The following is a 17,354-nucleotide window of genomic DNA, read 5'->3' on the forward strand; positions in this document are numbered from 1 at the left end:
ACCAAACACACACTTAGACACCCCGTCATAAAAAATAAAAATAAAAAAAATCTCAGCCTAATCAGACATGTAACCATTTAATTTTAACGTTTTTTTTAAAAAAATATCAGTGATCACTCTCTTTAAAGGGAATTGAAATTTATCCGTTGCCAAGATTTTTCAGGTTGGGTTTTTGAACCACCGTAACCCCCACCCCCCCCCCCCCCCCCCCCCCCCCCCATCTTTCTTTGATAAATCTATGTGATGGGATGCTCATTATCAAGTTGTATTCTGCCGGATCAACAGCTTGAACTGGTGGTGTTGTTGACAGACCAACAGTCATGAATATGCCTCAGCTGCTACATGGTGAGGATCAATGTCAAGCTACTCGTGTACACATATATAATGATGCTCATCAATTGATACCTCTAACTCAGAGTTGATCTTTAAAAACTAAAAAAAAAAAAACAAAATCTAGTGGCCTATCTCCAATACCCATAATTTAAACATGGTAAGTAGTTACCTCGGCAGCGGGTGAGTTTGAAAAGCTCGGCCGCCTTGTGATTGATGAGTTAAAAGGGCTGAAAGAGAACAAAGTGAATTGTCTACAAGTAGAAGAGCTCTTTTCTTTGAAATTTAGTTCAAGTACAAATAAATATGGGTTACAACACTAGTATTAGTGTATACATATGTAGCCAAGAATTCTCTCATTTTTATTTGGAAACTCTAAAATGAAACTTCTACATTTTATCCAGCCATCTAACCTTTTTGGAATAATGGGTAATGGAGGAACGTCCATCAACACAAGATTAAGCTTTCTTAAGAAAGTGAGCTTGACTGTCCATTTTGGTGTTCTTCAATCTCACTTGGCTCTCTCTTGAGTTTGTTACTAATCTCATTTTCATCCTTTTTATCCACGCAACAGAAGCAAGTAGAGCAACTCAGGCTCGACTGTCCATCTATATTTTTTTTCTTGAATTTGTTCTTAATCTCGTGTTCTTTGGTATCGAAAAACTCAATGATTTCCTTGAAGCTTGGGCGCTTTGAAATTGCGCGAGTTATTTCATGTTTCTCCTCCTCCTCTTCCCCATGCGAGCTATACCTATGATACTGAGAAACCGCCCTAATAACAAATACAAGAAGAGCAACGAAGCATGCGATGCCGCAAATGAGGAAAAGACCCCAAAAGCTTTTCAGAGAGAGTCTGTTTGAATCAACTTCTTGAATTGCTTGAGAGGAGCACCCAAGGCGCGATAACCATTTATCGTGGATTCTTTGTAGTTCACCACTCTCTGAGAGTTGAAGTATGGCGGTTGATAGGTCGACCGCGAGAGGAGAATCCCTTTGGAAAGCCTGTTAGGATCAAGAAAATTGAACTTGAGGATTATGTTGGATATTTTACATATAATGGCTACTGTCACAAATTTAAAACTTGAGAAATCTTTTCAGGGGAAAATATCAAGATTATGTTAAGCTTCCATTGGCCATTTCTAACGTAATTAGAAACGTAGGCATGAAAAGGCATCTTCTTTTCCACTTTTTTCGACATTATGCAAGGCTATTTTGGTAATTAAGTATGATTTAATTACTAAAGCATGCTTAAATGGACAAATGACCAATTAAAATTTGATATATTTATATGAAATATACCAAAATAAAGGAAACATTACGTATTTGCAATTTACACAAATTTTTTTTTTTAAATTATGTATAGTTATAGAAAATAATAACTAAGACATGTGATGGTAAACTTATATATTACTTAAAGTAATTAGTATCACATTCTTGGTCTAATATTAATAGTTAAAACTATATTTTAAACTCACAAAAGAGAAAGTTAGAATACTATAGTTTATAGCTCCAAATTGGTTATACTTGTGACCCTGTAAGTTGCAAGGCAGCTTCTTTCGATTTTATCTACTTAAATGACATTATTATGAATATTTAAATATACAAAGTCTGATTATGAGTCCTAATTCTCAAATAAGTGTATTAGCATGTAAAGGGTGCTATTGATCTTTCTTTTAACACTCCAATATGTTTGTTGATTTTAATATCATGAGAGTGATTTTGTGCTTGAATAATCCAGTTCCCAAACTTTAAATTTTAAAGCATATTCCTATGTTACCTATGAATTCCATAACATTTCTATAATTTCTAAACTTTTATAGTATCTCAACAACAATCGAAATGTTTCCATTTCCAGGCTCACTAAAATCAAATTCTCAAATGTTGATCTTAATTAGGATAGCCGAATTCTTGTAGATGATTTTCAATATTAGCACAACAATATATTGTAGTTTATCCTTCCCATGTCAATTTTATATCTACATTGGTTTCTAGACGTCTAAGTTCGCTAAACAGGACGGGTTGTATAAGATAAAGTACTTGTTACGGAAAGTGAACGGTTAGCACTTACAAATCCCCATCCACTTTTCGTGAACTCCTGTCCCACAATCTTGAACTTGCATTTGGTGTTGGAAAGGAAAAGCTCAATGTAAGGAAGTTCGTCGACAATGGCAGCTACCCCACCATCTTTTGGTCCAAGTAGAAGGGAATTGAGATAATCATCTTGACTTTTCAGGATTACTATCCTTGACTCTGCAATATTGAGCTCTTCGATCAGATAGTTTCTTGAAAAAGACCCATCTTGAACGCCAATTGGCTCATTACTTGAAATCAAGGAGTCAATCCCTTCAATGCGTGATGAGAGTTGTTGCACCGTGAGGATTGATGTCAAGCTAGCTGTGTAGCTTGAATTAATAATTAATACTACAAAGAGCCATATGATCAGCACCAAACGTCCAAGGGTGCTCACAGTGTTCTCTCCTGCATTAAGTCCAAGACATATATAGACACTAGGAGCTCAGCATTTGTGTCACAAAAAATAATAGTTCATTTAATAGAAGTTTTTCTTTGTTTGAAAGGGAGAAAAAAAATAGAAGATGAAGCAATATTTACTCACTATGTGCAAAAAACATCGTTGAGAAACTAAACCTGCAAAATGAAGAGTAAAGATGGGTTAAATGTTCTTCCACATTCAAAAATCAAAATGGGAGAAAATCTTTAAGGGTATGAGAGAAAGAAAAAAAAAAAAAACCCACCAAGAACAAAACAGAATTTAAGCCCTTCAAGAAGGAATGTTACAAGTAATCACAAAATAAATGTCAAAATATCAATAATGGCAAAGATATCCTTGGAAAAGTATCAAAGTATAGGAAAGGGTCTGCAAATCTTTACCAGTCAAGATTCTTATATTACCGAAATGTGATTACATAAAGTATTAGTCAGAAGAGGGGTCTCTTTGAGAGTTGAGAGAAACTAACCAGAAAACAGTTATAAGCTGTTGCCTTGGTGGGCCTCGGAATTCAGTGTTTGTGCGGTGCTCGAGAATCCAAACAACGGTTCCCACAAAGAGAAAGAAAACACCCGTTACAGCCCACATTTGTACAGTAAATGGTTTTAGGAAAGCCCAAGCACTCGACTCTATTTCTTTGACAGGAGCAACAACGACAAGGCCTGATCCAATGTAAGGTTGTGTAAAATCAACAATTCTCGTCCTATTGGTAACAATAGTTATGTCACCGACAGCTGCATCATATTTCTGAAGGACAGAAAAAAAAAATGCAAAATTAAGATATGCTTACAAGCATTTAAACTCTCAATAAAAAGATAGAACAAGAAAAAAAAATAAATCCACATTTCAAGCAAAAAAACCAATCCTCACGATGGGTCCCACGTAGGGATATCTATTGCCAAAAATTAACCCAATCAAATGATCATGACCATACAACATATTGCATTCTCTTGGACTCTGGCTGAAATTGGTGAGCATCCTTAGACTTTCGGTTGTGTCATCTGTTAAAACCCAAACCAATGCTCCAAAAAAATTTAGATGTTAATGTAGTGGAAAGTTTAAGTCTTAACCTAAGGATCGAAACATATCCCCACGCTTCAAGGCCGACGCCTTGTTGATCCACTTTATGGCGAGGCCCCCAGCCCCTTGGCTTTCTTTTCGAGTATCAGGCACCCCTTTCCCTTTTTCCATAAGTCGCCCTTCACGGTGGCCTACTATGATGGACCCTTTCCATATCCATACTATGGTGACCCCCCCCTCCTCCTCCCTCTTTTTTTGTTTTTCCAGGACCCCTTCCATATCCCATACTATAGAGAAGCCCCTTTTTTTTTCCTTTTCTTTTCCCCATCTCGAACCTTGGATGTGGGGTTGACTCTGATACCAAATGTTAAGACCCAAACCAATGCATACCTAGGCATTAATGGAGTGGAAAGTTTTAAGTCTTAACCTAAGGATCGTAACATCATCCAATCAGCTTGAAGTATGGCTTAACAGTACACAATTCCTAGACCATCCATCCTAAATGTGGCTTAACTTCCTTTAAACTAAAAGTAAAAAAAATTGTAAGCAAAGTACTCACATTTTGAGCGACCGCCTCCACTAGCTCGTTATAACTCGGGTTTCTCAAACCATTTCCATATGGTACATATGTGCGTGGAACGGCATACGACAACAAACCAATTGCGGCTTCAAACACATCCATACAGAATCCCTTTTCCCCAGTTGGGCTATTATCTTTTGCGAGAAATTCCTTATAAGTAACTCGGTTAGGAACCGCAATTCTTAGAGGTTTCCCATTGTTGGGAAACACCCACCCACGTGGCTTTTCCGTAGTTTCACCAGGCCATATTACACTGTAAAGCTGTTGATTACTAGCAGAAGTGTTTGGAGGCTTTTTATATAAAATTTCTGGATCAACAATTGAGAGATGAGAATAATTGGACCAATACCCGATCTTGCGGGACCCAGTACCACCAATGTTAAGAATATCGTACGCTGGATTGATCAAATTCTTCTCTGAATCAAACTCAATCTGACCAGACAGACCTGTAAAGTTTGTTGTGGTAAGTATCTGAAATAACTTCTGGCCTCCTTCAAAGATACGTAGTACAGATAAGTGTAGTGAGCTTTCATTCGTGTCATGCAACCTCGGATCGTTAGTAAAAGAAATGTTTTCTCCTTCACTGATGAATTTATCAAGAGCTCGAGCAACTAACCAAACAGAATCATAGGCATAGAGCCCATAAGAATTCAAGCTTGAGCTAGCATTCCCTTTCCGTTGTAAGTCTCTCCACCGAGACACAAAACCCTTTTTGAGCTTGGAATCTGGAGTGTGATGACGAAGTGCAATGACCCCTTGTAAGAGATTCATCACTTCAGAGTTCAGTGTTTCCAATGAGTCTAAAACAGATGGGAGCCAATCCGTTGCAATCCAAACATATCCGTTGCTCATCATTCCAAGATACTTTGCGACAGAGAAAATTGATAGACCAGTGTCAGGATTTGCATGAACGACGTAAACTCGGGATTCCATTAGATTTACTTTAACAAGTACGTCGTTAATTACACTTTTAGATGCCCCAGGAGTGAAGGCGGCCTTGTAAGAGATCTTAGAACGTTTCTTTGATAAGGCATCACCCAACACAGATATGCCACTTCTTCCGTAATCGTCATCCACAAAGATGGTGATCACCTCTTTCCATCCATAATATTCAACCAAATCAGCTATCGCATACATCTGGAAAGAATCACTTTGCGTTGTGCGGAGAAAATAAGGATATTGCAGGGCATTAAGGGTGGGGTCTGTTGCACCAAATGACAAAAGTGGCACGTGAAGTTCATTTACAACGTGGGAGATTACATGAGCAATACCGGAAGATTGCGGACCAATGACAGCAACCACATCTTTCTCCATCAGCTGTAAAGCTGTACAAGGCAGTCAGTTGTCAAAACTCAGTATTTGGATAGAATATAGAGAAAAGATTGCTAAGAAAGATGGCATATATGCCAGTCGCGATCCAGAGCGGTGTCCTGTTCCTATAACAACGTACGGTGTCCATGTGGTGCATTTTGGTTGGAGATTAAACACATCAGACTGTGTGCCACATAGAAAACGGCTTGGTTAAGAGCCCAATGTGTTTTAAAATCCTACCAAAATGTGCCATGTAGACAACGTTCCTATTCTATAGGAACGGGACACCGTACTTGATCCTGATTCATAATAAATGTTATGTTTGTCCTGTCTTCTGCCTTTTTGGTTATCTCTAGGGGTGTGGATTAGCTCCACAATGCTTGTGCATATTATTTGTTGTTTTCTTAGATTTGGTTATGAAGTACAGTTTTGTGGATATAGGAGCTCTGCAAAACTCCATTGCTTCCTCTTAGATATATAATTTTGTTTCTAATAACTTTTGTTATTTCAACTCAATATTATAATAAAAATTTTCAGGTTTGATTCCATAATTATATAGAGTTCCATGGATAAGTTCAAGCTCAAAATCTGTTTTCTGCTCTAACGTTCATAATTTTATTTGACGTTGTGGGTTACTAATTTGAAGAAAACAACATAGTAAATCAACAAAAGCACAATTAATATGCCATTTAGATCCAAAAAACCAAAACCCCCATCGTCACAGATGCAGTTAAGATCATCAAGAATAGAGATTCGGGGCTACATGACTTTGCCAAGGCTATATCCATTCTTCAAAATTGTGTGGTGAGCTAAGATTGAATTCCTAATCTCAACTCTGTCAACATTAGCATCCCCAAACAAGGGAAAGTAATAATTGAATATCACATAAATTATTAAACTAGTGAAACAAATATTGTAAACCCAAAGAGGAAGTAAAATACTAAAGGATTCAAAGGCAATTGCAACACCATTAATTCAATGAGGATGCATTATGATAAATGTAGACAAGTAATGATTTTCACAACATACAATCTATAGTTCCGATAAATCCACTGCATTTTGTGTCCTGCAAGATAATATTCAACGTTATCCCTGCTAGAATGGTTGGATCAGAATTCACGTCATGAACTGCAGCTTGAATTGCTGGCATTGCAACTTTTCCGATGGTCGAATTGAAAGTAAACAAAGATCCCACATTCACAATCCTAGGCTTTGATGGAGAGCTAGCATTTCTAGTCTGACCCTTCACTACTGTGGAAGCCAACAAACATGAAAACAACAATAGAAGTGGTCTCATCATGGATAAACGTCTAGGCATGATCACCGAGCAGAGCTTCTTAGCCAAAAACACGTTGTCTCTGGATCACATCACCATGGATCCTAGATTTCAAGCACCCATATCAAAGATCATCATTAAAAAGGATAAGAAATAACCCAATCATCAGATAAGAGTTTCAATACCAACAAATCAAGAATTTTCTTCGGTTCCACGAATTACTCCTATATTAAAGCCTAAAATTTTTAGTGCCCATTTTGGACACAAACACTAAGATGGCAAAGAAGAAAACCCAACATGACAAACTTATCAAAAAAAAAAAAAAAAGCCCAACATGACAAACAGATGAACATGGATCAAGAACCACACATTTTTTATTAGTTAAATAAGATTGAACCAAGATGGGTCCTAGTTTTTTGCAATCCATGTCAGGAATCAGTATCAAGAACCAGCAGAAAACTCACAACATGATCTAAACAAGCTCTTTTTTTAATTTTATTGAACGAACAGGAGAAAAAAAACAAAAAGAAAAAAAAAATTGACTATAAGAATTCCTCAATTTCATATAATAATCTATAAATTAAGCCAAAAATATTTTAGAAAACATAAACAAACATGGAGAAGAACCCACATAATACAAACATGGATTTGAATGAATAATTTATTAATAAATTATAGCTTGAAAAGATTATATATTACCTGAGGACCACCTTCAGATAAAACTAAATAGTTCAGTTTATGACCTTAAGAACCCTCATTTCCATCTCAAACACACAAAAAAGAGAAAATTAGAATCTCCAAGACTCTTGCCGGCTGGGAAAAGAATCAGAATCTCTGTCTCCTTTTTTATATTCTCAGAATCTAAATAAAGCTCAAGTTATCTATAACAGCCCAATATTATATTTTCAACATGATGGTGGTGGCTGACTTTTGGTCTTTTTTACATTCAACAACCAAGACATGAGAAACTGATGATGATACTTCCTTCGATCAAGAAAAAATATCTGAAGTGGAGACAAGAGTGTTTGATGCAACCTAGTGTCATAACAAAAACTATGAGAGGGCAGCAGAAGATGACACGTCATTATAACATAAATATGTTGTTTTCATGAACATAAAACATTTGATGTTCACTTCTTAAAATACTTTATTTGACTCTCAGTTGAGATCACTAATCCCAAGGTCATGAATGATACATGGACTAATTGAAAATTGACTCATATAAACTTCTCAAAATCACACTAAGTTAAACCTAATTTTGTAATCTAGTGATTGGGATTGTGAGTTTTTATATTTAACGAGTCCATGACAGGTGCCAACTAGTTTAGTTGGTAAAATCTGTGGGTGATGATACTAAAGGCCTAAATTCAAATCTTGTTGGCACCAAGTTATTAAACTCAATAAAAATAGACATACCGATCCAAAAAAATATTTAATGAGTCAAAAAATATTTAATGAGTCCATGTATCCCAATCAAACAAATAATCTCCTCTTAGAGATACAAACAATGGGTCTCATGACTCCAAAGTGATGTCGTTGGCTTAGCAACAAAAGCTAACATCAAAGATTTGTTCGTCGTGTGTTTGAAATTGGGTAGCCTCCTGTTTTACCTAGTTGAATGTTGGAAAACTTATGTGGGGTCAAGGTGTGTGATTGTGAGGACTAGTCTCATACTAAGAGAGTGTGATGAAATCAGCATTACCAAGGGTCTCATCAAATATGAAATCTAATGATCAAAATATAGAAATATCCCCATAATATATATTCTATTAATATCTACATTAACACTTTCTTGACTAATGTGGTAAGGAAAAAGGCCTTTCCAAGCCTTATCCACCATAAAAAAGACCTTGATACGAGTAAAAAAGACCTTTGAGATTTGTTAGTTAGACGAGATTGTAACAATGCTTCACGATCAACAAGAGGGACAACGTCAAGTCAAGCATACTTCTTTCTCTTCTGAATCAGAATTCTAGGCAAGAAAAACGAGTAGTTGCACTTATCATTTTATTTTTGAGCATTTCAACAAGGTATGCCAAATCTCAAAGACTTGTTTTATGAATATCAATGCTTTTATTACAGTGGATGAGATTTAGTAAGGTCTTTTTTCCTCACTATGTTAGTAAGGCTAGTCCAACTCTAATATTTATCGGGAGGATAATTTTTAACCTTGGATTTCAATTTTAAATTGTTGGGATTATAATTTTTTTTCATTATTCATCGAGACCTATAAATCAAATATAGATTTGTATAGGTGTTTAGATTCAAATAACAAAAAAAAAAACATGATTAATCATGAAAAATTATGAAATCCGATTATTATTTTGAATGGACGTTAATAGTTAATACAGATAAACCCAAAGACCTAAAATAGTATTTCACAGGAAATAGAGGAGTTAACATCATGACTCTTGAAGTTTGACAACACCTAATTTCTGTCCCTAAAGACGTGTCGTTCTTCTATTAGCTCTTTCTATAACTTTTTGATAAAGGAGTTCGCATCAAAGTGGACTTCGCATAATTTCTTTCGTAGTCGAGAAAGCTCGCATCGAACAAGCGCTCACGCAATGAGGGCCCTTGTTGCGTTACACGTTGTGGACATTTTGGTGAAAATAAAAATATGAAGAGTATTTTAGGACACATCCCTCCATCATGTGGTTAATATTTTATACACCCCTATATTTTCAAAGACATTAATTTTGATTGGTCTATCATGAAAGACTAATAAAAATGACCTATAATACCCTTATTTTCTCCCCTATAAACTTCTCCTCTTCAACGTTGGTTTTGGGAGTGGATTGTGAAATCGCCAATTTTATGATTGGATTAATTAGTAAGTAAAATTTTAATTCAAAAGTTAATCAAGGATTGAAGATTATGATTTTTTTATTTTAATTCAAAAGTTAATCAAGGATTGAAGATTATAAGATAATATAAAGGATTATCAAATAAAGGATATCGAACCATCATGGGGGTTAGTTGACATCAGGGGCAGAGCTAGGATTTTACTCATCTGGGGGCAACGTAAAAGTAGAAATTTTTTTGTGAGGGGAACAAAATTTGTAATTGTTTTGTGTAGAGGCAACATAACGATGGAAACTTTTTTGTGGGGGAAACTAAGAGTTTAAAACAAATTATGAGAGCAATAGTGGCAGATTTCTTTATTGGCCATTATAATCTTTCACAATAGCTCATTACTCCACAAAAGGTTTGAAAATTCTTATGGGGGCAAGTACCCCCATTGCCCCTCACTAAATCCGCCCCTGGTTGACATGATAAGGATGACTAGATTTGCTCTTGAGGTCATATCTTCAAATTTTTATGTGTCCCTTCACATAAAAGTGACTATATTTAATTGTTGAACACATGTTAGGATGATTGCTACGTATGGCCGCTAAAGCAAAAAAATAAATAAATAAGGATACGGAGAAAAGAAAACAACAGCTTTAAGGAAAGAGATCAAAGATGAGTGAATTTTGGTCATTTCTTATTAATCCCTTGAAGGAGACCATTGTCAAGGAGTACATCATTCTCAAAACGCAGGGATTCCTCAAATTTTACCATAATCCAAAGGAGTGTTGTCAAAATCATCCAACTATAATTTAATAGTCGTAGTTGTACATATCATAAATAGATGTGCACGTTTTAATTAAGAATCGCAACCACCAGGTCGGCCCAGTTGGGTTTAATTGGGATGGGTGAAGCCATCAGAAAAAGATTTTGAGTGCTCATTTTGTAACTCATCAACGTGGCATGTGCAAAAATCCGTAGATTTTTTTGCCTTGGGATACATAACTATGCATGTTTACAAAGATGTGTAATAGTGTATGTCAAGACAAAAAATCTACAATTCTTTGCACATGTCATGTCCATGAGTTTTTGAATTATCCTATCTGAATGAATTAGAAAACCATTACACTAAGATTTTAAGTCTTACTAAGTATCGTTTTGCTTTGCATGGATTGTCAGATTAGTAATATAACACCACAACCCTCTAAGTTCCATTGAAAAATTCATATCCAAATAAAAAAAAGTTCAAAAAATAATTTTCTTTGAGCTTGATCCAAGGTTTTGAAAATAGATTGCCATCAAACTTCCACATAAATCCCAAACTTAATATTGAAATTCAATGGTGAAAAATAATTTTTTTATTTTTTACTTTTAAATTCATAGAATTTTTTCCTCTACAACCTTGAAGCATCGGATCATGCTTTTAAATGCTACAAGGTGAGTCGAAGGACCCTTAGAAAGGATGGAATTCTTACTAACTTAATAAGGCTAGATGACGGATACACTTTTAGTATAGGCTAACTAATGAATCTAAATTGTTGTCGTGTGTTTTGGTAGGAGTTTAAGACACATGAAACTCCTAACTAAACCATTTTTATGGCATGCAGTCCAATATGTTTGTTTTCCAATAAACACATTGGCACATAAACACCATATTTTGTTATAGGAATGGGAAACGGTACTCGATTGTGCACAACTCAATTTTTTTAGAGTAGGGATCTCGTTAGGTGTCCCATCCCTAGCCACGGTTAGGTGGCACCCCATTTTATGCCACATGGCATTTTTTGGCGACTCACTGACCGTATAGATATATGGTCCATCCCTTGGTGAATCTATATACAAAAGATCAATTTGATTGGTGATATGCATCCAATGATTACAACATTGTTTTAAGAATGATTTCTAATCATTTGGATTTAGATTCTTTTTCAAGAGATTAGATTTAGTGGATACAAGTTATCAAACACTATTATTTTTGGTATGTAGGTTCACCGAGGGGGCGGATCACATATCCATACAGTCAGTGGATCTCAAAAAAATGTCACATGGCAAAAAAATGGGGTGTCGATCAGCGGGAGCCAACTTCCGTCACTAGTTTTACAAGCCAACCCCGAGACATATGACCTCCAAACTAAGATTAAAGAGACGTGTGAAATCTTTTTTTCTCTTAATTGGACCTGGGTCAACTCAGCAAACCCATTCACTTGAAGTCTTTAAGGATTGACCCAAACTGATTTGATCTAGTTATCCGGTCCAGGACTCGAGTTTACAAAAATTCTTGCAAAAGTGGTACCCAAACCCAGTCCAGTGGATAAAATATGGATTACTCACGACAGCCCAAACCAAATACTACTTTTATATGGGCTTGAGTCCAAAATTTTTGGTCCAATTTTTGTTCTCCTAATTTGGTTTTAGTTGGATAATCATCTTCATGAATCTTACTTAGCCATTTGTAGATCTTAATGTTGAACCATGTTTTTTAGACCTTTTCTTATTATTTCAATTCACATCATTTTCACTCTTACGATCAATTTTAAAAAACATCTTAAACTTGTAACGAAATGCCCCCCCTCCCTCTTTTTTTTGATAATCACAATGTGAAAAAGCCCAAATTTGACAGTCTTAGGCCGTCAAATTTCATAAAATTCGACGGACCAAGGGGTCGAATTTTTCATTATCAAAATTTTTTTGATGGGTTGAAATTTTCAAATGAATGAAGGATGGGAGAAATTCGACAGTTCAAAGCCATCAAATTTGAGAACATCAAGAATTCATGGGCCTTGGCCCATCAATTTCCACAATTCATGGGCCTTGGCCCATCAATTTCTTATGTTGAATTTTCTAATTTTCACGTAGTGAACGGAGTATCCCTGTTGACAGAGGATCAGGTTTGCATCTAGGCTTTTCCCAGTCCATAGACCATAATCTTGTCCAAGGACAAGTCCCGGGGCACATGCAATGCCCTCAAGTCACACGCACCAAGTAATTGAGGGTCACCCTCGCGGGTGGCCCTTGAGGAATGAAGTGCCCCTTTTCATTGCTCTATCAATGGTCTTCGATGTACATGCCCAAACCATTTTAAATTTTCAATCATCTCATCTTGATGGTATTGATTTACGAACTTAACAAGCTATAACTTTCTCTCAACACCTCAAATATTTTGCACTCATTTATGATTATGTACTCAACAAAGTCAAACACACAACTTTGTAAACCTAGTTGGAATTATTATTTTCATATCTTTTTATTTTACTTTTTTGGTATAGATTGGTCTCATAATTCCTTAGAAGTGAATCTCCATTGTAGTCATCCAATACTGATTATTTTACTTGTTGGCCTCCACCATTCATATTTGCTTTATAATAAGGAATATTTTTCGGTCCATCGATTAGTATTGGATGACTAAAATGGAGACTCACTTCTAAGGAATTAGAGCATTTGGACCCTTGAAGTAGATCCGAATAAAAATATGGGTCGCATATAGGTTGATGTTCCTTAACCCGAGTCGGAATGGATCCATCCCTATGTTGGCCTAGATTTGAATGATATATTGTTTTATTTTTCAAAATAATTTTTATCTACTATTTTAATAAAAAATAATTCTTATAAAATAAATAAATCATAGCAGTAAAATAGAATACTACAAAAAATAGAAAATAAATATAACAAAAAAAATGTTGAACAATTCCAAATTATTCGACTTGAATCAAGTAATTCAGTCGAAAACTTTCCTAGATCTAAATGATATATACCTTTGAAAATTATTTTTTTATTTTTCAAAATGACTTTAATCTACTACTTTAATAAAAAAAATGAATTCTTATAAAATGAATAAATTATAGTAGTAAAATAGAATAATATAGTAAATAGAAAAGAAATATAACAAAAAAAATATTGAACAATCTAAAATTATTTGAACCGAATCAAGTAATTTAGTCGGGTCGGATTCAAATCTGAATCCGAATTTAATTAGTGAAATCAATGATTTGGATATGATTTTAGCTAATAAGATCTGAGATGGATTATGATGTATATCCAAATAAAAAATTTGGATCTAAATATACTCAGTTCTGTCCTGAAGCCAATTCATTTTAAGTCCTAGATTATAATATGTTTCATCACAAAATCATATTTATTTAAGATAATAAATATTTAAATTACAAAAATTAATTATTTTTATTAAAATATATAAAACCTAGTTGACTCGATTGAATTTTATTGACTATGAAAATATTTTCTAAGTAATAGAAGAGTAATACTAAACTTAGTCAAATGCGAATAATTCATCGGCTGAATTCTTAGAGAAAAATAAATACTGAAGTTCTTTTTAAGGAATTAGAATAAATTCCAACAACTCCAACTCCAACTCCAACTAACTACTACTTTCAACCATATCTTTAGTGCATAATCCCTTCTACCAATCAAAGCTACCACCAATAGAAAATATGAGGTAAATATTAAAAAAAAAAAAAAATGCACACGACACCATTTCAAGATATAAAACTTATATGCTTTATGAAAATCGACTGTTCTCTACACACGCGACACTATTTCATGTGTTATTTCGAGACACTGTAGCTAGGCTCATTACAAAAACAAAGATTTTTTGTTTTGTTTTCATTTTTTAACTTTTCTTTCAAGACTTCCATGCTAAGATCTTAAATTAAATTAAAAAGTCGACATATGGTCCAGATCTCTTATCTTTAAGCTTAGGTGCAAGAGTTTGTCAAGCATTTGTGGTACCTGTCACCAAAAGCTAATTGAAGAAAGCATTCCAACGTATAAGTTACGACATGGACTCGACTCTTGTCCAATTCCTTCATGGCCCTATTTTCTCCCACCAACATGTCACATCATGCATAAATGAATCATATTTGTCTAATATAATCAAATACGAAATTTGAATAATATATAATAATCTTCTAATTAACTACGTACGTGGATGGCTTGATTCGTCCATCCATCCATTCCTGGTTGACATGGATTAATCCTGTAACTCACAATAGTGATCTTCTAGAAATTTTGCGAGGACCCATCACTTAATTATTATCCCTTGTAGGGTGCCATAATCAGTCGAGTCTTGTCTTTCCGAGTCACTATTGATGTACATGAGTCGTGGTTGAGGGAAATGTAGAGTTATTTAAAATCAAATCAAATTATGTATCCTAACTTGCATGGGAAGAATCTATAAATTTTTTTTGAGGATGATTTAGACATCCCACTCTACAGTTTGGTGAACATTTGAGATAGTAGTCCTTCATTTTCAAATGATGGCATGCCTCTTGACCTCAGTCTTCTTTGAGAGGTTAATAGACGAGAAGACCTATTTGCCATTTTCGTCATGATCATCTTCGATCTTTAGTCAAAATTTTTGATTTTTTTCCTCAAAATGTTTCATCTTCTACTTTCAGAACCCTTTCTTATTTTTATTTTTATTTTGTATGCTCGTCTTCAATGGTAAAGATTCTATCTCCTTCAACCATCAAATCTCAATAAAAGATGATGGGGGTAGAAAAATCAATGACGTTCTACAAGGGCTGAAGTATCTTGATTATGATGGGTGGAAGATAATAGATATTTTGAAGAATAATCAAAGGGATTTTGGTTAGAGATTGAAGAAGAAGGTACATAAGTCATTTTAAGTCAGTCTTTTAAAGTGGACTGAAGTCAAAGGGTATTTCATATGTTTTGAATATCTCAAATATTCACCAAAAGATAAGGGTATCTGTAAATCACACCCCCCACCACACCTTTATTTTTTATTTTTTATTATTGTTAATTAATATATATATATATATATATATATATATATATATATATATATATATAGGTTGGTACCACCACCTCTCATTTCCTCCTACCCAACTCATATTATGTACCTTTTTATATACTATTTAACTAAACTTTTTTTTTTTTTTTTTGGTGGTTCTTGGAACAGCTGTCCTTCCTACTAGGACCACTGTCTGCCACATCCAATGAACCTACCATTAACTAGTGGTTAAGTTGTTCTATTGTGTTCTGGTTAGTGTGGTGGTGTCAATCACTGCCAAATCTCGCCAAGTTTTTTTTTCTTTTTAGAGTTGCTATTGGCACCCGAAGTCTTACTTATTACACTTAATTAAAAAATAAAGAAAATAGGCGAATGATTGAGAACAAATAGAAGTCAAGATGCTAATAGAAGGGTGAATGAGTTATTTATGATTCCAACTAACTATTTATTTTAGTTACCAAATCATGAATAATCATGTTTTCATTAAAAAAATTTAGAACGATAACGAATTCGAGGGTATTAAAGTGACAATTTCGTAAGTTTAAAGTGAGTAATTGGAAATAATCACTTTAAACCTACGAAATTGTCACTGTAAAAATCTCTGAATTCAGTATCGTTCGTGTTTTAGTAATTAAAATGAACAGTGAGTTGGAATTGTAAATTCCTCAAAAGTTGATCACTTTTTCGTAAATTTCCTTTACTAGAAGTTTTCTTTCTCTCTCTCTCTCTCTAGATTTCTGTTTTTATTATTATTTAAGATTTTATATGAATTCAATCATAATTGTAAACTACTAAAATTATTTGGATGTCTTATATAATGTTTTGTAATGTTGATAATATAATTTGAGTCAAATGTTTATAATATTTGAAGAGTGTTTTAATCTTTCATTAGGGTATGATAAATAATTTAAGAAATGGGATGCCAATAGCAACCCTCTTTTCTTAATAAAATACCATGCTAAAAAACAATTATAAATTCTCTTCCTACCCTTACCACGTACATGCATACATACATACAAATACATTATCTTTACTATTATAATGAGAGAAGGTGTAATAAAGTGGTTGGACACCAAAATTTGAGTGGCGATAAATTCCCTCACTTTTATATATAAATATAATATGATCAGGGTCACTTTGATAAAAATAAAAAAAATTGCCGTCCAGTATATTTTTTTTCCCTACCACAATCACCATAGCCACTATCCCACTAACCTTGTTGTCATTGTCATCACTATCTCTGGCCACCTTCTCTTTCTCTCTCTCTCTCTCCCTATCTTTTTATTATTTTTGTTCTCTTTCCCCCACCTCCGTAGTCAACACTACGTCTTCCCCCCTCCTCTTATCATTTTCCAAGTCTCTCCCTTTCATTTCATCTTCGTTCTCCTTCTTCTTCTTCATCTTCCTCACATTTTTCCCATGATTTTATCTAAGTAAAATCAAATAATGAAATTTGATTTTGCAACCCTACCTATTTTTCACCATTATTTTTTCATGGACTTTAAATTTCATGAAAAGTCACTTTCCATGCAATCAAACATACCAAAAAGTTTTATCTCTGTAGGATTTAGAATAATAGAACAACTTAGATTCAAGACGATTCTTTTATGAACTATCGTTTAAACTTGTTGATACATTTCTCCATTGGCTGCATGTGTCGATGATATGTATCTCTTTATGTTGTTGGTCACACCAGATAATACCATGTGATGAACTCTTTGAGACGATTGACTTCATGAATATTTTTCCTTGACCTCATGGAACAAAAATT

At 34.4% G+C, this 17,354-nt stretch overlaps 1 protein-coding gene across 2 annotated transcripts; it reads right to left on the minus strand.

The window, feature by feature from the left end:
- Window positions 1-602: 602 nt before the first annotated feature.
- LOC147387252 (glutamate receptor 3.4-like) lies at window positions 603-8,004 on the minus strand. Of its 2 annotated transcripts, none has more exons than XM_086420672.1 (7): window positions 7,834-8,004; window positions 6,777-7,127; window positions 4,416-5,761; window positions 3,306-3,583; window positions 2,945-2,976; window positions 2,399-2,808; window positions 603-1,332 (listed from the first exon to the last, which is right to left on the minus strand). In XM_086420672.1, the coding sequence occupies exons 2-7, from the start codon at window positions 7,063-7,065 to the stop codon at window positions 799-801; spliced, it is 2,889 nt and encodes a 962-aa protein (XP_086276798.1). In that variant the 5' UTR covers window positions 7,066-7,127; window positions 7,834-8,004; the 3' UTR covers window positions 603-798. The 2 variants fall into 2 exon arrangements, with proteins under 2 accessions (XP_086276798.1, XP_086276797.1); XM_086420671.1 differs by having other exon boundaries at window positions 7,723-8,004.
- Window positions 8,005-17,354: the final 9,350 nt, after the last annotated feature.

Source organism: Akebia trifoliata, chromosome 13 (assembly GCF_017979445.1).
Source record: "Akebia trifoliata isolate Shusen 1 chromosome 13, ASM1797944v1, whole genome shotgun sequence".
Classification (NCBI taxonomy): domain Eukaryota; kingdom Viridiplantae; phylum Streptophyta; class Magnoliopsida; order Ranunculales; family Lardizabalaceae; genus Akebia; species Akebia trifoliata.

Bases quoted from the DNA above. Each gene is read 5' to 3' on its own strand.
- LOC147387252 (XM_086420672.1), bottom strand. From the start codon at position 7,065: ATGCCTAGACGTTTATCCATGATGAGACCACTTCTATTGTTGTTTTCA. The intron at 2,977-3,305 runs GTTAGTTTCTCT...TTCATTTTGCAG, and splicing joins CAGCTTATAACTGTTTTCTG to GTTTAGTTTCTCAACGATGT. The intron at 1,333-2,398 runs GTAAGTGCTAAC...TGATCCTAACAG, and splicing joins CGAAAAGTGGATGGGGATTT to GCTTTCCAAAGGGATTCTCC.